Genomic DNA, 23,523 nt, shown 5'->3' with positions numbered 1-23,523 from the left:
GAAGTTAAATGATTTTCCAAGCTCAATTGGTAAATCAGTGGAATTTTTGATTTCCGAATTGGTAATACAAGGATCTTTCAAAATGTTAACAGTTGTCTTTTCCTTTATCGTGGTCAAGCCTGTAGTAGCCTGGGAAGACTTCTTACTTGCTAACAGTTAGAAGTGCTTTGAGGAGTTAGAGTAATACTAGACCTGTACATAGCAGGTATGACCTTGGACAAGTCATTCAATCTCATCAGATATGTTTTAGAACGCATTCTAACTTGAGTGCAAACACTCAGTCAATGTGTTAGCTTGTCCAACCTAACATAAGTACCATCTTTGTGAGCCAAAAGTCTTTGCTGGGACAACCTGGAAAGTTACCTACAGCTTTATGCAAATTACTTCATACTGTAGTTAGAGTACCATCTAGTGGACATTTGGAGGGCTTGAAAACCGCCTCGTAATGAAAAATCCCCATTTACCAAGGTAACACAAAAAGAATAAATTATTAGAAAAACAAATCAAAAGGTTAAGGACACCCAAAGGACATACTGCTCATGCTTTCTGACTTCACATGAGGATCCATTTTAACTCTAAGTGACTGTGTCTTATTTTGTACACTACAAAAATAATTTCTTAAAAGTGGTGTCTAGGAAGTAGGAAAAATACTACCACATTACATACAAATAATAATGGAAAATTATGGAGAATTCATACAAAAACTAATAAAAATCGAAAAAGACTTGCATAGACATTATTCAAGTTATACAAATGATCAATAAACACATGAAAAAAATAACCATTACAGAAATACAAATCCAAACCATAATCTGTGATACCACTTCACACAGGATGGCTGTTATTAAAAAAAAAGTAAGAGAAAGTCCTATTGTCAAGATGCAGAGAAATTAGGACCCTCACACATTGCTGGTAGTATAAAAAGATGTAGTCACCTCAAAAAATGAGTAATAGAATTGCCAAATGAGCTAGTAATTCTACCTAACTCAAAGTAAGGGCTCAAACACAGGTATTTATATTCCTAGGTTCCTTATATAAGGGCAGCCAAAAGGTAGATGCCTCTTGAGGGCCCAGTGATGGGTGAAGTGATAAATATAATGTGCTATCTATCCATCCATCCATCCAATGTAGTATTATTTACTCTTTAAAATCAAAAGAACAATGCTTCACAATTCCACTGATAAGTACTGAGAGTAGTCAATGCCTCTTCATATTTCAGAACAATATACTACCTCTAAAAGTAAATAAGCTGGGTACGGCAGGCCACTCACATCTGTAATCATAGCTATTCAGGAGGCTGAGATGGGAGAAAGATGACAATTTGGAGCCAGCCCAGGCAGAACACTCTGGAGACTCATCTCCAAATAATCAGAAAAAAAGCTGGACTGAAGGTAGAATTCAAGTTAGTAGAGCACTAGCTATGCAATCACAAAATCCTGAGTTCAAACACCAGTGCCAGGGGGAAAAAGGATAGAATAGCAAAGTCAGTGTGAAGTACAAAATGAAACTTGATTTAAGGAAGAAAAATTATTGTTTTCTTATAACTTAAAAAGTATTTCCTTGTTCTTTTCCTATACAACTGTAGTGTATCATTACACACAGGGGACAGTGAATTGTTCTTGGTAAGTGTTTAGACATCTTAAAGAATCTATGAGGGGCCAGGAGTTTGGTCTAATGGTAAGAGTGCTTGCCTAGCAAGCACGAAGACCCAGGTTCGATTCCTTGGTACCACATACATAGAAAAAAGCCAGAAGTGGTGCTGTTGCTCAAGTGGTAGAGCTCTAACCTTGAGGAAAAAAAACCCCAAGGATAGTAGGATAGTGCTCAGGCCCTGAGTCTAAGCCCAGGACTGGCCAAAAAAAAAAAAAAAAAAAAAATCTATGAGAGAGCTGGCCACTGATGGCTCACACCTGTAATCCTAACTCCTTAGGAGGCTAAGATCAGAGGATCATGGTACAAAGCCAGCTGGGACATGAAAGTCCATGAGAATTGTAGCTCTATTTAACTAGTAAAAGGCTAGAAGTAGAACTGTGGCAAAGTGGCAGAGCACTAGCTTTGAGCTCAAGCCCTAGTATGCATATACTCATGCACAAATCTAGGGGAAAAAATCAGTACCTTCACCCTTTGTGATTTTTGAGTAGTATATAATGCACATCTGGTTTCTCATGAGTTTGATTCTGAAGAAACATGCTTATTTATCTTGACAATGTCTTCTCTGGTCCAGCTTGCTGGGCTGTGAGGCGATGTTGGATACATGCTAGGAAGCATTGCATCTCAGTGCCTATGCTCCTGCTGTTGCAGCCCACAACCCAAGTATGGAGTTACACTAGTGGCAACTGTTGGGATAGGCACAGGTAAAGAATGACCTCTGAGTGAATGAATGCCCTCTGCTCATTTCCAACATGGCGGCTATGTGGAGTCTTTGCCAAGCTGGGGATTGGGACCTACAAAAGGAGTGGATAGCCTAATGAAGTTAATTTTCCATTTCAGTAAGTTCTTTTTTGGAGGGTTGGGGGGAGAAGAGCTGGAGATGTCGCTCAGTGGTTAGCATATCTGCCTAGCAAGGGCCAAGACCAGAGTTCAAACACCAGTACTGCAGACACAACAAAATAACTAAGTCTTCTTAATAACAAAAAGGTTAATAACCATTTAATTTTAAGAAAAGGTTAAGATGATAAAGTTGCATAAGTTACATTTCAAATATTTCCTTTTTTCCCCTCCCTTAAATTAGGATTTCATATATAAAACCTTTACCGTCAGCTCAACCTTACAATCTGGAACATTATGTGCTATGTGCTTATGTCAGTAATCCTAGCATCTCTGGAGGCACAGATCAAGAGACAGTGAGGGGAAAATGTCTACCACACCCCATGTCAATCAATTAGCTGGGGATAGTGGCCAGTAACTCCTGTCACCTCAGCTATGTGGGAGGCTGAAATCAAGAGGATGATGACCAATTTGGGCAAAAAGTTTATGAGATTCCATCTCAATTAATCTCATGGACCTGTCAAGCCAGCGTAGAGAGGAGGATGTTGGTCCAAACCACTGGGCAAGAAGTAAGATACTAACTCAAATAAAACCACAGCAAAGACACTCACACAAGCCAGGAGAGGAAAGGGCTAGAGGGACATCTCAACTGATAAGAGTATATTCCTAACAAGTTGTGAAGCCTTAAATTCAAACTGCAGCACTGCTAAAACAAAACACGGTTGCCTGCCTATCGCCATCAGCCCCTGCTTACATAGGTATCCCCCCTAAATAACCTCTAAATGTAGGGAATTCATTGAGCTTCCACGTTTTAAGGTTGTGGTTCTTATCCTGTAAGCTTCAGAAAAACAGCCTGTTAAGCTACTAGATGAAACTAGTTGAATAAGCCGATGCTCTCAGAGTTCCAAGGTCAAATAGCCAGACAGGAACAGATCTGTGAGATGAATCCACACAGTCTAGCCACAGAGATTAAGCTTTTAATTGCCACACAAAACTGTCACTTTAGAATTGTAGGCACTTCTTCTGATGTTGTTAATGGGAATAACCCTGGCTGTCCCTCATCTCTTTAGGTCTCCATTCCCTCAATTCTGACAAATGGCTAGACCTGGTGATCTGGAAAGATACTTCTTGTGCTTGGCTGATGAAAGATGTTTATCAAATATTTAGCCCTTGAGTCTTCTGTCATGTGATATTCAACTCAGACTCTTTTTTTTACATTTTTTTAAATTTTTTTCAACTCAGACTCTTATCTAACCTTTGTATCTTGGGCGAGATGCTATGGAGCAGGCACTGAGCTTGGGATGTGTCTAAAGGGTTTACAGGTGTTCTCCTTCCTGTCATGGAATTTTTCTCTCATCTATAGTCACTGAAGACAACAAAGTACCGGTAAAGTTTAATGGCAAATAAGACTTCAGAATATACTTTTTTTGGGGGGGGATCATGGGGCTTGAACTCAGCTTGTGCGTTGTCCCTAAGCTCTTCAGTCCCTAGGCTACCACCCTACTCCTGGGCCTGGGCATTGTCCCAGTTCCAGGCTACTGCTACCCCTTTGAGCCTCAGCACCACTTCCTGTTTTATAGAGGTTAATTGGAGATAAGAGTTTCCAGTCCTTTTGTGCCTGGGCTGGCTTTGAACCTTGATCCTCAGATCTCAGCCTCCTGAGTAGCTAAGGATTACAGGCATGAGCCACCTGCGCCCAGCTAGTATATACTTTTTCTTTGAGGCATTCTTTCATTGTAAGAAGTGTTTTGTGAAGAAATACTGTCTCTAGACTTTTGAGGAAAGAAACAGCTTTTCTATGGGTGGTACTCTAAGAAATCCTAAGCCCAGGAGGACTTCAGTGAGTAGTCTTGGATTGGTCCAAGTCTAAGACTCTTGGAATTGCCATCATAAAGATGATTTCTCTTGAACATGGTCCTTCAAATGCTCTGAGGGGAGTTTTCTGACTGGATAAACTTGGATAAACTTCCTCTAATGATCACTAGGTACAATGCTAGTTCAAAGAATCCTTTATCTTGGTCAGCCATGTTCAGCCTGTTAAGCACCAGAGCCATTCCTCCCTTAACTCTACTGGCAGCACTCTGTTAAACAGTTCAGCAACTGTTACGAGAACCAATCTGTCAAACAGTAGAGAAAGATGAGAAGGAGGCATAGCTTCTGGAGAAAGCAAATTAACTCTACCCAACATTCATAGAACTCTATCCAAAGCTGGAAGGAGCTTAAACAAGAACCTGTGTGATTTCCACCTACTGAGGAGATGTTGCATGAATAAACGTAACATAGATTGATTGTAATTAATTAACTCCTACTCTTTTCCTTAGAATAAAAGATAAAGAGACAGACTATCAACATGGATTATGTATTTGGGTAGTAGAATAACAAGTATAATAACAAGTGCTTATGATACATACTGGTAATTCAAAAGTAACTTCTGGGTCTTCACATACACACACATACAGACTAAGTTTAGAATTTATCCTTAGCTTTTTTAAGAGGTATCCTCTGTGGGTGAGATAAGAGACAATATCTAATGATTAATACCCATTTATTGGCTAATAACAAAATTTTTGTATGATTATGTTTTCACTTAAAAATATATCCTTTGACTGGAAAGATAGGTAAAGCTTCTCTTCCCAAGACCAGTGCTTGACAGACTACAAAACAAAACAGGGAGCTTATTGTGAGTGTCAACAACAGGCCTTTGTCAAAAATGATCCTCTGCCCTGTGGTGTTTTTTTCATTCTTGTCTTTCCCTTTGGAAGCAGCTCTATTCTTATGTGAGCTGGCTTCGGATTTTCCAAGGCAATGAGTCACTTAGCCAGATGGCTTCAATATTTTAGGAGCTTTTTCTCCTGGTCTAACAAGACCCAGAGCAAGATTTTAGGCAAGACTTTCCTCCCTACTCAGTGGGAGAGGAACTGAACAGCATAACATGGGCCTCTGGTCATTTTAATAAAAACTGAATTATAACAGAACAAAAGAAAAACACTAGATGTTTCGGTGCCAAAGAGATTCTTACCAAGCTAACTTGGAAATTTCATCACAAAGAAAAGACTGAAGTGCTTTAAGATTTTTAGGTATCTTCTTAAAAAAAAATCTATTCACAGGTTTTAATTTGTGGGTTTAGGATGAGGGGATGGTTGGGTCCACCTATTTTCCCAGCTCATCAGGCAAGGCTGAGAGGTGGAGGGAAGCCTTGGTATCAACAACACTGCAGAAATTAAGTGTAATCAACATATAACCTGAGTATAATCCCTTTTAGAGATTCTATACTGCCCTTTTCCCTTTGATAAGCTGACAGGCTATTTTTAAGATATGGGACACTAAGGATAGGAGAAATGGAGCCCCACATTAAGCTGTGAGTTAGGACTGCCCATGTTTTAATAATTAGTTTTTGAACATTCTCATTGGACACATCAGCCTGGTACAATTGAGTAAGTGATACAGAAATCAGTTGCTAATTACAGGATATATCAACACACTACAAATTAATCAGGAGGAGCATGTATCATGTCATTTTTAGAAGAGAATAAAAACTAAGAGGCATCAGGTGAAACAAAGTTCGAAGTGAAAAATGCACTACAATTTAGGGGTTATGTAGCACAGGAGCACAGAAAGAACTAAGGATGGCTACTACTCCCTGGGTATGGAAAAAATGTTTCTTTATGAGTCCTTCAGTGTAGTGTTTTGTGGTCAGTACTGGCCACAGAATCTGCAGGGCCCCAGGGAAGAGAGAAAATGTGAGGCTCTTATTCAAAAAGTTTTAACACAGTAAGCATAAATCAAATGCAGGGCCCCATAAGCAATGCACAGGGCTGTACCCTTGTGAAAGGCCAGCTCTTAAGCTGTGCTAGAGCTGTTTGAGTTACAAAGAAGAAAGAAGCAAATGGTTTCTAGTCTCCTCAAGTGAAACCAAGGCAAAACCCCAGCCTTTGCTGGCTAGGAGGAAGTGGACCTATCTTTGTTTGCCACTCACTCTTCCTCTCATTATATCTAGATTTCCACAGAGAATAGGGTGAAGATTACACTACCTCCAACAGTTTTGCAGGAGGGAAGGGAAGGAGGTGGGTACTGCCCAGCATAGACTTGTAAACCAAAAGATACAATTTATTAATAAATATGTGTTTGCTGAAAAAGTTTCATTCAACAATAATGCTTCTGATTGTGATGTTCTTTGAAAATTCTATTCTATTTTAACTCACTAAAGATGCAGCTCATGAGCCATCCTGTGAAATTCATAATGCAATAATAGCTTCCCTCATGTGTGGAAACCCACAATGGGAAAACAGTGGGCAACATTTCTCTCTCTCAAGCAACTCTTGGCCGTGTCCTCTGGTCCTCTAAACATACATTCTACCTTGGGCCAGTGTCAGTGCTAACAAGCAGAGACAACTTCAGTACTATAGCCCTCACTACTGACATTGTAAATTTTTGGAACTGGAATATGTACTCATCAGTTTTCCATTGCTCAAACAAAATACTAGAGGCTACATTGCTTTTTGTTTAAAGTAATTTTCTTGGCCCAGTTTTGGTGGTTCTAAGTCCAAAATGGGACATATCTGACCCACTCTTATAGGAACTAACTCACTCTGTGAGATCAGCATTGCTTTCTTTGGAGGGAAATTCCCCAGTAACCTGATCATCTCCAACTAGGGGTCCATGACTTAAAAAGGTTCTATCATCTCGTAACATCATCACACTGGGACCACCTCTCAAACCATAGGTCCAAACTACACTACAGCAGAACTCCCTTTTCTTTTGGGTTGCTAGACTGAGAAGAAATAATTACAAATAGTTTGAAGCAAAGACAGTCACAAATTAACCCCTAGTGTTCAGTGTACTTCGATAGTACCAGAGCGCTGATTCTCCCTGGTAACAGGAAAGACAATGAGATTTTAGTTACAATATAAGGAATTTTGTATTTTTCAAGCACAAAAGCATGATAAAAGCACAGAAATTAAAGTATAAACAAGCGGTGCAGTGGCTCACATCTATAATCCTAGCAACTCAGGAGGCTTGAGATCTGAGGATCAAGGTTCAAGGCCAGCCTGACACAAAAGAACCTGAGATTCCTATCTCCCATTAATGTCTAGAAAATAGGGAGTGGGGCTTGGCTCAAGGGTAGGGCGGTAGCCTTGAGCTGAAGAGCTCAGGAACTATACCAGGGGTTGATGACTATCATCTTAGCTACTCAGGAAGCTGAGATCTGAGGCTTCAAGTTTAAGGCCATCCCAGGCTGGAAAATCCCATGAAATTCTGTCTCCAATTAAGCACAAAAAGCTGGAAATGGAGCTGTGGCTCCAGTGGTAGAATGCTAGCCTTGAGCAAAAGTTCAATGACAGAACCCAGGTATGGAGTTCAAGCACCAATATGATCGCCAAAAGAAAAGAAAACAAAACAACAAAAATTCTGGACAGAATAACTAAACTACAGTTCGATGATTTCGAGTTTAAGAGAATGTAGGTTTCCTACTGAAAGTCACTCTCTTAAGAAAAAAAATTAAGGAAGAACACAGCTGGTTAAATTTGGCCAACAAAGTGGTCCAGATTCCTCTGGATTCAAGCCACAGCATTTTCACAAGACCATCTTTAATGCAGAGCTTTCTTTTGTTCCAAGATGAACAAGATAAATCTTGACTTCATAAAATGGTCTCCTTATTTCAATTATCTCTATAATTTATATTATTTCTAAAGGGTGCCTCAGTGTGGAAACATTTTCAGCAGACTGGGAGAAAACAGATGTTTTCGAATACTTCTAAGCTTCCTTGACTAATATATGTACTTATTTCTTCATTCACTGTATCGCCATCATTATGAACTCAATTAAGAAAAACAGAGGGAAAAAGTTTCCTTTTATTCAAAAAGCTTTATTTTATTTATCTGATAACTGTTTTCTTCTGGTGATATTGGGTGTTAGCAATTAAGATACAACCCGAACCTTTAGCTGAGATTTCTTTATCCAACTTGTAAACTAATTATCCTCAGCTCCAGCTGTTGCTATAATCCTTGGGAACTGTTTTCCTTTGTATGTTTAAACTCAGGGACTCACATTTACTTGCTTGGTTGGCATTCTACCACTGGAGCCATGCTTCCAGCTCAACCTTTTGCTGGTTATTTGGGAGTTAAAATCTTGCTGGCTGGGCTGCCATAGATATGAGATTCTCCAGGTCTCTCAGCCTCTTGAATAGCTAAGATTATAGGTGTGAGCCATCTGAGTCTGGCCCCAGGTAATAATTTCAATTTAATCTTTAGCCATTTGTATATGATCTGGATAATAAATACCTGAAGAGAAGGGGATTAAAAAACTACGACTTCTTTGAGCTTGGGAGGTAATGAGAAATATTCTACAATATATTGGCATGTTCTGTGTATTTTAACATTTGTTCTTATGAGAAATTATTATTATTTTTTTTTACCAGAATTGACACTTACAGGGCGTTTATTTGAGCCCAAAATATCTGGGCAGAGAGGAACGACCAACTTCAACAAACTCTAGACATTCTCATGAGTGGGGAGAAAACAGTCATATATTTCTTAATGATGGGAGTATGGTCTGAGACTGTAGTCACATAAACTAAGTGGTAGAGCCTGCAACATACACAGGCTGTAGGAGACTGCCACTGCTCCTAGGCAATAAACCTATATGGTACCTCACACACTGCACACCGTAGGCAATGGTAACACAGTGGTAAAGTGTTTGTGGGCCTAAATGTACTTAAACAGAGAAGAAGTACCATAAAAATACTAGATGTTAAGGTTTTCATCACCACTTACTCCAACACGATTGTGTCTCCAGTTCCATGGTGAAGAATGTTGCTATTGTACCTAACTTTAGAACCCATTAGCCATCCTGTCCCATGTAAGAGGGGAGAAAGACTGAGAAGTCTTTACCAATTCTCAGTCTGTAAGAACAGGGTCAAGAGGATGAAAGTCTCCATTCTCTTGCCTTTATTACTTTACTAAAGCACCATGTGTTAGATCCTTTCATGTCATATTCTACCAAGAACACTATCAAGAAGAAATGGCAAGACATCTTACTAAGCAAAGAAACAGTGTGAAGAAACAGAGCAACCATCACAACCACACTCAGCTTTGGCAGACAATGGGATATCCCAGACAGAGCAGAGAATGAGTAAAAAAGAATAAGAAGTAAATGACAGAGGCAAAAAATACATTGTAACAGAAGTTATACCCTTGAATTAAGAAGACTGAGGAAAGAACTGCTGAGTCTGGGAAAAAAATCAACAGAAACTTCTAAAATTTTTCTTTGAAAAAGAAAAAAAAGGCCTGGGGTGAGGTGTGTGGGGGGGAAATGAGACTAGTCAAGAACTGTGGGATAACTATAAAAGTTGTAACACATGTGTAATTGGAATACCAGGGAGAGAAGAGAAAAGAATAAATATTTGAAGCAGCAATGACTGAGAAATTTTCCATAAATTAATTTCAGACAAAGTCAGGAAGTTTAGAGACAGTAAATAGGATAAAGAATATGTTCTGCCCCGCAGCAGTATTGTAACTCCAGAATGCCAAAGATCAAACAAAACTGGGGATAATTTGCTGTCATGCACTGTATAAATTTTTTACTTGTATTGGGGCTTGCACCAGAGGCCTTGTGCATGCAGGAAGGCAAGCACTCTATTATTGATCTACAACTTCAGTCCCACAGGAAACACTAGAAGGAAAATGATATAGGTTAGAAATTCAGATCTACATTAAGAAAGGAACAAAGCAAGAATAAGTAAAAGTCAAACAGAAACTTGTAGTTTTCTTATTAATATTTATCTGTTCAAAATAATCACAATTATTTATCTGATTATGTATGTTTATATGCTTTTATACACTTGTAGCAAGTGCATTAGCCTCATATATATATATATTTAAGTAAAATCAATGATAAAATGTTATCACAATGCTAGAAGATATGGGGGGAAGAGTAAGAATATTTGTTAGTATAAAATACTTGTGCTCTAAGAATATTTGTTACTATAAAATGCTTGTGCTATTAAACAAGTTTAATACTATTTGAGTGTAGACTTGCACTGGTCAGATCATCTTGAGATACTTAAAGATTAAACAAGGCATTTCTATAGAACACAAGGGTAAAAGAAAGAAACTATGAAGTGCTTTGAACTACATGGAACAAAACTCATTATGATTTTGAGAATGTAGTGCTTAGAGGGAAATTCCTAACACTGAGCAGCTACATTAGAAAAATTCTTGAGACCTGGTATTTGGCCTAGTGGTAGAGTGCTTGCCTAGCATGCACAAAGACCCAGGTTCAGTTCCTCAGTACCATATACATAAAAAAATCTGGAAGTGGTGCTGTGGTTCAGGTGGTAGAGCACTAGCCTTGAGGAAAGTCTACAGTGTTCAGGCCCTGACTTCAAGCCCCAGGACTGCTAAAAAAATAAAAATAAAAAGCTCTTGATTGAAAAAAGTCTATTTCTGTCTTAAGAAACTAGACACACACACACACACACACACACACACACATACATACATACATACATACATACATACATACATACATACATACATATATATCCAGTTCTGGGCTTGAGCTCAGGGCCCGAGTATTGTTCTTGAGCTTTCTTTAGGTTAGAGCTCTACCACTTGAGCCACAGCACCACTTCTAGTTTTTTCTGTGAATGTAGTACCAAGGAATCTAACCCTGGTCTTTGTACATGCTAGGCAAGCACTCTACTGGTAGGCCAAACTCCCGGCCCAAGAAAAATATATTTGAAGAAAAAAGCACTGGGATGTAGCTCAGTGGTAGAGTGCTTGGCAAGAATGCTTGGGGACCTGGGTTCAATCTTCAACAGGGGTAAAAAGAACAGAATAAAGAAATATTAAGCAAAACAAAAAAACTAAAAAAACAAACAAACAAAAAATCAGTCTGGGAATGTGTCTTAGTGATAAGAGTAGATGCACAAAGCCCTGGGTTCAATTCCTTGGTATCACATATGTAGAAAAAGCTACAAATGGTGCTGTGGCTCAAGTGGTAGAGTATTAGACTTGAGAAAGCTCAAGGACAGTGCCCAGGCCCTGTGCTCAAGCCCCAGGACTTGCCAAAAAAAAAAAAAAATCAAATTCCACTTTTAAAATCAAGAAGCCTGGAATAAGACCAAGGAAAAAGGGAAGAAGACACAAATAACTAGTAAGAGAAAGGGAAAAAGAGAACATCACATGGATATCCCCAACATTAAAGGGATACTAGAGAAAGACCATGATTAATCACAACTCTGATAACCTGGGTAGAATAAAACAATTCCTGGAAAGACATTCTTCCAAATCTCCCATAATAAATCATCTGAATAGGTCCATGTCTATTACAGAAAAGGAGAAAGAATCAACAATTGCTAGCCTAACAGAACAAAAAAGAAAAAAAAAACTCAGGCTCAGATAGGTTTCCTGGTAAATGTTATAAAAAAGCTCAAAGATATTAAATTATTGCCCTAGAACAATTTCCAGAAAACAGGAGTAGACAGTACATTTTCTTACTTACTCTATGAAGCCAGCATTACCTGGTTACTAGCCAGAATTACTGAAACTAAAAGCACTACTTGAAAACAAAGTTGCAGAACAGCATCTCTCATAGACACGGATGCACACATATCTATGTGGATCCACTGCTTGCAACAAATACACCCCTCCAATTCAGGATATCCCTGGGAGGGGGCAGGATGTAAGTGGGAACAACCTTTGCATGGTCTCCTCAATTGTGCTGTGACTGTAAAACTCCTTCAAAACACAAATTACATGTGTATACATGCAAAAACTAAATAGTAGGGATGGCAGCTCAATCCTATGAACATAGTAAAATCCACTGATAAATTTTAAAGGGTGAATTTTGTAGTATTATGGGTCTACTTCAATAAGCTGTTATATTTTTTAATCCGTTTTCGTCTTTTCTATTTCCCATATAGCTGGATCTTCTGTCCCTACAGATTCTGCTTTTCAAACCTACTCTGTTTCCCACATTGGTCTCTCTCTGCTCAAGGTGTCTTCAGGAATGGTAGGGTGGAGGGTAGGAAAGAGGAGGAAGAGAAGAAAAGGAAGACAACTACAATGAGGCCTACATCTAAAATGATTACTTTGGTAATTAATGTGATGTAATCATGGAGGAGAGATGCCAAGAAGCACTGATGGCCTGGTCAAATTCTACTTTTTGACATTATTAGATACAAATGTTTGCTTTATAATAAATGTTTTTATTTGTTTGAGACAAGAACTCACTGTGTAGCCCAGGCTAACCTGGAACTCACGATGTAGCCAGGCTGGACTTGACTGAACTCCTGATTCTTCTGCCTCAGCTGTGCTGTACATTTTTTTATTGTGTACTTCCGTCTCAATGTACAATTAAACAGGCCAAAATAAACCATTGGAGAAAAGGTAGATAGATACATTTACTGTTCAATATCCTTAAAATCACTACAAGTACATCTTTGGTTCAAACACACATATGGTGATCAGAAAACATTATTCTAAGGATTGAGGGACTAGCTTAGTGATGAAGGTGATTACTAGCATATACAAAGCCCAGTGTTGCATCTAAAAAGAATTTTTCTTCAGGCCGGAGAGAAGGCAAGAGAACAGAGATAGAGACATACATATAGTAAAGAAATCAGAAAGCCAGGGAACTAAAAAGTGTGAAGAGGAGTAGAGAAAAGGGATATGTGACTAAAAAAGAACAAAAGGGTGTGGGAATGAGAAAGAGATTAGGTAAAAAAGTTAAGTACTTTTTAGGAATATCCTGGCTAATCAGGCCATGAATCAGAGCCAAGTGTACCAAAGGGAACATTCTGATTAACAGTTGATAGAAAAGGGTTCAAGTCAATCCAATTAGTGATCACAGACTAGCTATTTTAATCTAAGTTCACATTTTTAAATACTTGTAGGTTTCCTTCAGATCTTTGCTTTGGAGTTGGAAAAATTTCTCCTCAGTTTATAGTCATGTTATTCCTGAAACTGAATGTTATCTGGAGAAAATTCCCAAAAGCTTGCTCAGAGTTTTTAGAGCAGAACAAAGTACAAGTTTCACACTTTTTAAAAAAAATGGTCAGATTCCAGTTCTAGTCGAATGACTTCAAAATGGTTTCATTTTTTAAAATTCACTACAGGAGAAATATCCAAAGGAAATGCATATTTGGGACTATTTGTTTTAAGAGAGTTCAAAATCAAATGAGTGATAAAGGCACCGTGAACTGCTGGTTAAAGGGAGTCCGGCTGGCCCACTGTTGTCTATATATGTAATAAGAGTTGAAATACAGAGGGGGAATACTTTAATTCCCCTGGAAAGGGAAGGACTTGCACCCTTCTTGCATTCCCTTGGCTATGTTACAGCTCTGTTGCTTTTCCTCTGGGCACATCACTAACTTCCAGAAGACACAGAGGGAGAAGGAAAGCAACAGCTTAGAAAGTGGGAAAGGGTGTTTGCATGTCTTGGCCACAGCCTGAATCCTTGTCTTTGTAATACATGAGAAATGTCTTTACTGAGTTTTGAAGACATATAAAGTGCTAAGAATGAAAAATGTCTGCTCTTCCTTTTACTTTATCAATTGAGCAATTCCAACAATCAGGTTTGAAGGCTCAATGTTAATTAAACTCATGCTGAGAAATCCATCTTGGTCAAAGAAAAGCTTGGGTGAGAACTATCTTGATACTGCCACAAAACTTTAACATAATTCAACAACATGATCATCTCAAGAGGATTAAAAAGCAAGACGCTCACATCTTAAAATGGAGAAAAGGGTCAATCGTTGAGATTCTATATAGAGTGAGGTCTGAAAGATTGTGTCTGAGGCAATTTCTGAGAAAGTACTTTTGTATCAATACTCAAATATTCATGAAACAGAAAGCCAGAAAAAAATAAAAGTAAAAGGCAGTATTTGAATAAACACTGATAAACTAAAATACATTATGTTGTCTGCCTTATTGTGAGCTCTGGGCTTTCAGGGGCTCTGAAATAAGGAACCAAAGAAAGAATTTCAGCAGAACTGTTTGCTCTGCTGGTATGCTAACATGGGAAAAGCAAAAGAAAAGGAAATGCACAAATCAATGCAGCTCTGTAGCCTTGGTTTCTCTTGCCCATTATTTGACAACATATTTCCTTATTTGGAGACAAAAGAGGAAATCTATTCTCCAAACAATACAAAGGCTGAGAATCTGGACAGACAAAAAAGTGGTTGTGAAGAATGACACATAAAGTTTGGAAAATATTAAAAGCAAAATAAAAAAGAATAATAAAAAATATTTCCATAGCTGCTTTTGCTTGCAATGCATTCCCCACTGCTCTCCAAGATAAAAAGAGAGCCCCCCCCCCCCCAGAATTCATTCCCAGGTTTTTCTCCCAAGCATATACTAAGGGAGGCACATCCAAGTCTGCTTTGAGTTAAAGTTATGAATATCAGATTTCAAAACTAGGAACAAAATGTTTCAGGATGAATTTCAGCATTGTCACCCAAACCAAGAAATTTCAGAAACCAGAATTCTATTCTAAATGACCTTAAGGGCTTAAGAAGCTGGAGATACAGTGGCATTATCAAATACTAATATAACTTGGAAACATAAGAATGAACAACTCTATTCCAACAGTAGCAAGTATCTACCAAATGTCAACAGTGCTGGGCTGTGGCTGAGGTGACTGGAGTAATATGCAGCTTTTGCTTATTAATTCAGATCATGTCTAGTACTTTCTACCATTAGCGACACTTTGAGAGCTAGGAAAAGAACTCTATAGAGAATGTGACTTTTATCTCACAGAATTATAAGCAAAGCTTTCAAACTTTCCATGTTATTTCAAGGTCCAAAAAAATAATAGCTTTATTATGTTAAGTCTATGGCATTATACCTCACCTTAAGAATCATGAGAAGTGGGGCAATATTTTGATGTACTAAGTTACCTACACATCAAATGGTATATTACTGTGGAAATTTTAAATTACGGCATTTAATATTCAAAGCAATATTCTGTATTTGAGTTAAAAAAAATACACTTTTAGGGCTGGGAGTTTAGCCTAGTGGTAGAGTGCTTGCCTAGCATGCACAAAGACCTGGGTTTGATTCCTCAGAACCATATCCATAGAAAAAAAGCCAGAAGTGGTGCTGAGACTCAAGTGGTAGAGCTCTAGCCTTGAGAAAGCCCAAGGACAGTGCTCAGGCCCTGAGCTCAAACCCAGGACTGGTTAAAAAAATACACTTCTATTTATTAAAGTGTCACCTCTATTAGCATCATCAGGTGAAAAATAGAATGATCTGTAATGTCTAAATAAATTAAGAGCCTGATTTATATCCTTACCTTTAGCTGATGAGCTAAGTAATCTAGTTCCTTTTCCATTTTGACCATTTTAAAGTGATAAACTGATTAACATTAAATCATCACATGTATTTCTTTATAAAGTTAATGCTTGTACCTTGCATAAAATATGTACTGATTTGCACTTACCTTCTTCTAGCTATGCTATAAACACAGGATATATAATTACAAGTGCTTATACATCTTCTGTGTAGTTGACATATGTAAATTTTATTTTACTGGGTAGCAGCAATGAGAAAGGATGGGTAGCAACGAAGAGAAAGGATGGATCTATGTAATAAAGGATTTGGTTCCCTCACATGTCTTATTAACTCCTCCCTCTTAAAAAAAAAGCATATTCAATCTTTTTAAGGTCCTTCAGAGCAAAAAGTTAACTGTTTTTGTCAGTTGTGGGACTTGAATTCAGGCCCTTGGAGTGTCTCTAAGCATTCTGCTCAAGACTAGCACTCTACCACTTTGAGCCACAGTGCCGTTTCTTGATTTTTGTGGTTAATTGGAGACAAGTGTCTCACAGATTTTGCTGCCTGGGCTGGCTTTGAACCACGATCCTCAGATCTTAGCCTCCTGAGTAGCTAGGATTATTGGCATGAGCAACGATTGCCTGGATTCACTTATTTAAAAGATGGGTTCTCACTTCCTGCCTAGAGGCACATATGAGCGGAAGTCCACCTATTTTTCGGCTTCCCATCATTTCAATAGATCATCCTGTATGCTACCTTGACTAACTTTTCTCTATGATGAGATAGGAATCTTGTGGACTTTTCTGTCTAGGCTGCCCTTAAACCACTATCCTTCTGTTCGCAACTGTCCAGGTGGCTAGGGTTATAGACATGATCCGCTCCTGCTATGCCTAAGAGTTTTGAAGCCAGGAACTGTTATACATCTCAAAAACGAAGTGTTAAAATATGCCAACTCTATTTAAATCAGCTGTTGGGAATTTCTAACTTCCTTCTCTTTTATTTTCTACCCCACTGAAAGGATATTTAATACTCCCTGGTTCATCAGGCTGTACACTCTGCCTATGTCAAGATTCTCAATGGCATCTTTATTCTGAGGCACATGAAGACAAGCACACACATGCACATTCTGAACTCTTCCTCAAGGCAGTCTTCTACACCCCTTAATTACCTTCCATCATCAACTCTGACTCACCCTCCAGCTTTACCCTTCTCTAAATCCATATTTACACCTGTTAAGCTTCCCTGAAGCAGGGAAGAGATCACAATACTCAATCAGTTCTACAGACAGGCATATTGAGTATACTTCTTCATTCTCTTCTAGCTAAGTAGAGAATAAATTATGCAAGAGCCTATAGAATTCTCTAAGAGCAGTAAGGCTGTGTCATGAATCCACTTAGTGACTCTGCCATGAACGGACTTAGAGCCCAGCTGCAAGGTTATCCACATCTGCCAGAAGAGGTTCTAAGTACTCTTGGGACCCACCCATCACACAAACAATGATTTAAACAAAATGAAAACAAGGCAAAACAGGGTGACTCACTCCAACACTCCCAATTCTCTGCTGCAGGAAGGCTAGAAAATGATTCCATGATTAGGCCAGGGATTTCCATGTTACTTTCATTTTCAGAACCTCTGCCTAGTGTTGTATCAAATAGAATCTAATTAGAGCCAAACACTCAGAGCTCCTCATACATCTGACAGATAAGCTTACTACTCAGGAGTGTACCATGTATCTTTTTTATTATGAACAAAATCTTACAATCAAATGTCAAAAATGGAATGACGTCTATTTCCCCATTTTCTCAACCCTACCTCTTCTAATTTATTTCTATTACACAATAAAGTGATACTCCATTTCCTGTCCAAATAGTACTTACCTCATTGTCCGACTCCACAAGAACTTGATCATACTCGCTAAGCGCTACTAGAAACATGATAGAGGTGACATTTTCAAAGCAGTGTATCCATTTTCGTCTCTCTGACCTTTGGCCCCCTACATCGACCATTCTGCAAAGTTAACAATACTTTTATTAATAACACAGAAAGAAAAAAACTTTAAAATGTCAATACAAATATAGCACTACTTATCAACTTGGGGAAAACAATATGTTGAAAGACAATGCCCCTTCAATATCATAGAATTTTCTGCTACCTAACAGAAAGTCAAGGTATTCTAGGTAATAATACATCATTGTTCTTGAGAAAGTTACCAGGTGTGTCTGAAAGTTATAGCTATGTAAGCAATTCCTTATCTGTGTCGAGCAAAACAGTATTTACGCACTGAAAAGTCAACAAGAATGAGTTTTATTTGTGCTAAGTCTGAATGACATTTTGGGAAACTTCAGTGTCTTTTTCAATAAAATCAAAGCAAAGATCCTTATGGGTTTCTTGAAGATGATGTAAGATGCTACAAATTTCTACATGAAGCATCAATCAACCAAAGGCAAACATAACCCCATTTATTCTTTCCTCAGGAGATCAACCATTTGGGGCTCTTTTTTCTCTCCCAATATTGGTAATCAATTGGAACAGGTATAGCTATGTCAGGTAGCATGGTAAAATTAGCCTTGAAAACAAACCAACTCACTATTTCGCTACAAAAATGTCAACATGCTTTAAGAAACCACACAAAGGCCATCAACTGAACTACTTCCAGTGCTTGTTTTTAACACATCACCTCTGAGCTGAATTACTGCTCAGACATGAACATTGGAAAAACAACTGAGTGCTCATGTACACATGAACTTATCTAGCACTGCTGGATAGTGAATCCATGTTTCTCAACAACTGCTAAGCCTATATCTTGATTAAAATGTATATAACAGTCACAGGAAAGAACACATTCAGAAAAGGAGAGATTTCGGTATAAATGCTTCAAAGCAGGCCTCTTTAAGCATTTGTTGAAAATTACAATTGCTCCAGGTGTTTTCTTGCCACCAAACATTAAACCTCAACTGAGAACCTAAGATCTTCGGGGGGTTGCTTATAAAAGACTTCAAAAGGCACAAAAGAGATTCAAAAAGTGAAACAGTGTATCCAGGGAAACCTATATACTAGGGATATGAAAACTAAAATTCTTAGATGATAAGAAATTAAAATGTTGGACCTTCCCTAATGCCATCATGTGAATACTACTACTACACATATGAGACTCTCATCCTATGAAATTCTGCCATGCTAAGGCTCAACATGATGATTTTGATGCCAGTAGAAAATTATACATATAAGTCATTATTATTATAATGCAAAAACTATGAAAAAGAAGTAGTAGCAGTCTGGCTTTATAACTAACTCCAAAGCAATGAGGATATGAAGATCCCCATGAAATGATATACATTTCCTAAAGACATTTTATAATATGATTATATGGCCATCTCCATGTTATAAATGTTGCAAAAAGTTGTAAACAATGTAAAAAAAAAGTAATACAATATGCTGGAGCTGCAAGGAACCTTGGGGCCATCTAATGCAACTACTTTTTACATGGGGAAAAAACAGGGTAAAGAAAATATTTCCAAAATGTCAACTTCTCAATGGCAGTGTCTTTTCTAGCAGTATGACAGCCAGATTTGATCACAAGTCCAGTGTATCATCAGAGTAAAAACTGACAGAGTGGTCTGACCAAGAATGCTGAAGCCTTGGTTAATTCATCAAAGTAGAGCTGTGTAGAATGAACTGTTATGAGCTAGTGCCTCATAATCTGATATTAGACACATCCCTCCTCAACAAGTGGGGTCCCCAACTCTACCTCAAGTCAGAGACACAGCTACCTGGCTTAAATTCCCCAAAATGGTTTGTATTATAACTCAAAGCACAACCGAGGGATTGTGTAATAAAAGATTAAATAAAAGTTTATCAGTATTGTTGGGATGCTCTTACAAAAAAAGGAATATTCCTGTCAAAGTATTATACAGAAAGAACAGCAGCAGGGAAAATAGAGGTAATACATTTTCTTTCTATTTTGCTTTGAGAATTTAGACTAATTACCTATATTTCAAATAAACAAATTTCTAAGAAATTTATTTCATGAATATAAAACACCACATTTTTTTTTGCTACCGAAGAAATTCTCCATTGGTATCATAGAGTATGGAAGAAATACCATAAAAACTTCTGAAAACCTTTTTTTCTATTATCAATAAAATAACATACAGTTCTTAAATAGGCAAGGTCTTCATAGTTAAAAGTGATTTGGAAAACAGAGTTGAGACCAATGTGTGAGTAACAGATTTTGTTCCACCACTGGCAAATTAATATGTCATTAACTGCTTCGTGTCATAAATTGAAACTAAATTATATAAAGCCTAAATACTCTTGGTTTGTGGTGGATTGTGGTACTAGAACTCAGGCCTGGGTATTCTCTCTACAGTCTTTTGCTCAAAGCTCTATCACTTTGAGCCACAGCTCCACCCCCCCCCCCCCTTTTATTTTAATGGTCAGGTGGAAATAAGAGTCTAATGGATTTTCCTTCACTGGCTAGCTCTGAACTGGAATCCTTAGATCTCAGCCTCCTCAACATCCAGGATTACAGATGCTAGACACCAGCATCTGGCAGACTATACTGTTTAAAATCTTACACATGATCTATTTAAACAGTTCACTCAATGTACTCAAGGCATAAAAGGTACGAAGAAGTAGGTGTTACAGACTCAGTTACTACCTGAAAATGACACTTTGTAAGTCAAAGGGGTATTCGATGATCCCTGTGGTGGGGACTCGAACTCTAAGCACATCCTGTTGCGTAGGCAGGTAAGAAGGGTCAGCTACGCGGTCCAAGTCATTCAGATAGCTAGAGGGAAGACACAATGAGATTGTCAGTGATACTATCATTCCAAATCTATGGGAAGGGAGAAAAAAAATGAGCCACAGAGCAGTGGAGAAGGGATAAGAGAACATCAGGAAGTGACAGAAAAGTTTGGGAAAGAGAAAGAGTCAAGAGGCATGGTATCTATTCATGGCTTACATAACTTGCCCTATTTCCATTTTTTTTTTTACTGTTGTTAATCAGAACCCATGCAAAAAGTAAAGGGTAGAGAGAGAAAAGAAAAATAAGAAGTTCAAATTGGTCTCCTACCCTCTACTTGTTTATTATGCCTGGTTACAAAAGCAGCAGTTTAAAGCAAATAGGTTTGAATTATTTATACATTAATTCGTACAAATAAACATATAATAAAGCAGTATACAAGGTCAGGTTCTTTCTCCCCCTCCACTTTTTTCCCTTCCCTCTAACATCAGTATTTTCCTGGAATGATCTTTTTGATTCCCTAAAGAGTAGACAACAGCATTATGTGCTCTCAAGTCTATCTAAACCCTGGGTCATTCATGATTACTTTGAAGCCACAGGCTTTCCAGTTTAGTTTATAACAGTAATAAGGTCTGAAGTCAGATATTCTAAATGTTCAAAGCCATCATATCTTTTTAAACATATTTTTATTGTAATTAATAGAAGGGTTACATTATATTCACCAGAGAAAAGGTGCCTTACTTCACAAACATCGCTACCCTTTCTCATGTTTTTGTCCCCATTTCCCTCCACACACCCCCTCCCCTCATCTTGTTTCCCCCCCCTTCCCTATCCTATTTCAAATAACCAAATAAACATATATACAATATATCAGATAACCAGGTAAGATCTGGGTTCAGTTCCTCGGTACCACATACATAGAAAAAAGTTGAAAGCAGGGGCTGAGGCTCAAGTGGTAGAGCTCTAGCCTTGAGGAAGCCCAAGGACAGTGCTCAGGCCCTGAGTTCAAGGCAGGACTGGCAAACACAAAACAAAACAAAACTGCTAGTGGCTTCTCTTCATGAATCCAGGATACTAGTTACTGAATGTGAGCTAGGTCTCTAGGAGGAACTTTCCTTCTTCATCATTCCTTTGTTCTTTTGGATGGTAGTGCTGTTCACAGAGAATCACCCACTTACTTATACCGAATGAGCACTTACTGCTTGCCAGGTTCTATTTTATTTGTTCATTGCTCAGATGTCAATATATTTCACAGTAAGAGAATAGACTTTGAAAATGTTCCATACATTTTTGATTTAGTAAAATGACAGCTCTTGCCGAATAAACATTATTTTTAGATTTGCCTCCATTTGTACTTTCTGTGTTTCACATTTGTTTAGGTGGGAAAAGCCACTCTGTTCCCTCAGAAATGGAGCTCTGGTGTGATCAGACAAATGAGTCCTCATTTGTTAACGCTTGTCACATTTTGAGAACAGGAAACAGAATAATCTCTGAATTGTACTTCTCAATGAAATATTTCATATTTTGATGAAAAACACTGGTAGACTATGGGGGATGGGTTCCATCCATTTAATCTTATAACAAGAAACACCAAGGCCTGAACAAATTCATATTGCCAAGTAAATTGAGAGAGTTAATTATAGCCATAATTTGTTTTGTAGAAATGATTCTCAGTGGCTGCTGAGGTCATTCTCAGGGTGTTGCTATGGTGATGGGCACAGGTACATTTCCAAGGCAATATATTGTAACAAGTGGCTGGCAGTAGCTCTCTCCTGATGTTAGGAAGCAGAAGCTGCAATGATATACAAGGGACTTCCTTAATTGTACAGGAGATAAGCCGTGTTTAAGGGCTTATTAGAAACAGAAGGTTTAGCTGTTTATACTCACCTTTTTCCAATCTCCTCTTAAGGATTTAATAATTTTTTCCAATACATTGAGACATTCAATAACTAATAATGTGATGACTGTTTTATTTCATAAATTAATATGTTTCTATGTCATACAAATCCTTAGCCTAATTTTGATTAAGTTCTAAATACTAAGTCCCAGTGATTGTAAATAGAGATTCCCTTCTTGAACACTTGTTTGTTAAACTTGTCATTTAAAATGTGATGTAAAAATCAACATTAATATATTCTTTAATAAAAAAAAACCTCAGAATCTTCCACATATATTTGTTCAGTTAGTTACACCCCTCACACTCAATGGTCAGGGCTATGACTAGTTTTGTCCACAGCTGGATTACCAACACTTTGCTGCTGGCCTGGTCATCTCAATTAAAACTATGGGACCATAGAAAGTCCGATACCCTCTTTGGGAGCACACAAGGAGTGGAGAGATTGTTAAGCTACTCATTGTTATGTAATTACCTTTCTGGATAATTACTGGTCTGTATTATGTAAGAACAAAATCCAGAACTGAAATGCCTCTGACAAATTTCAAGGCAACACAAAAAAGAGAGGCATTGTTGGTATAACTTCATTTAGTCCATTTGCTTCCTGCCCTTCCTTAGGCCCTGGACACAGAATGATGTAATCTGCACTCCCTTTTCATACTCATAAATGTTGAGTTTACAGGCTTTGGAATTCCATGTAAACCAGAGCAAACTGAAGAGATAACATCATATCAAAACCACAAACTTATCTGATACAATCTTTTTAACAGAAGAAAGAAGGTCTTGTTGAGAAAGAAAGTTTTCAGTGAGAAAGAAGACAACAATAAGATTTCCTTTCTTACAATGATCAAAACTTGGAATCATCTGAAGTTCAACACTACATTTTAGGGACCATGGTAGAACTAAGATTCACTAGTCCTGTTTGTAGTTTATACCAAGATGAGGGAGGGAAAGAGCTATATAAAATAGAGAAATTGGCTGGGTGTCAGGACTCACACCTGTAATCCCAGCTACACAGGAGACAATATCAAAGGCCACACAAGTAGCAAAGTCCATGATACTCTTCTCTCCAATTAATCACCAGCAAAACCAGAAGTGGGGCTGTGGCTCAAGTATTTTCCTGT

The 23,523-nt window shown here is 38.0% G+C and overlaps 1 protein-coding gene across 1 annotated transcript in view; it reads right to left on the bottom strand.

Moving 5' to 3' along the window:
• Gnaq (G protein subunit alpha q) overlaps window positions 1-23,523 on the bottom strand; it is a 265,905-nt gene that overhangs the window by 32,575 nt on the left and 209,807 nt on the right. Inside the window, exons 4-5 of the mRNA XM_090329614.1 lie at window positions 20,422-20,550; window positions 17,639-17,768 (exon numbers count right to left, since the gene is read on the bottom strand). Coding sequence (XP_090185740.1) covers window positions 17,639-17,768; window positions 20,422-20,550 — 259 coding nt within the window. The remainder of the gene's footprint in view (window positions 1-17,638; window positions 17,769-20,421; window positions 20,551-23,523) is intronic.

The sequence above is a fragment of the Megascapheus bottae genome, chromosome 3, assembly GCF_031878675.1.
Source record: "Megascapheus bottae isolate mThoBot1 chromosome 3, mThoBot2.hap1, whole genome shotgun sequence".
NCBI classification, from domain to species: domain Eukaryota; kingdom Metazoa; phylum Chordata; class Mammalia; order Rodentia; family Geomyidae; genus Megascapheus; species Megascapheus bottae.
Note: the sequence above shows the minus strand (reverse complement) of the source record. Positions and strands in the feature narration are given on the sequence as shown.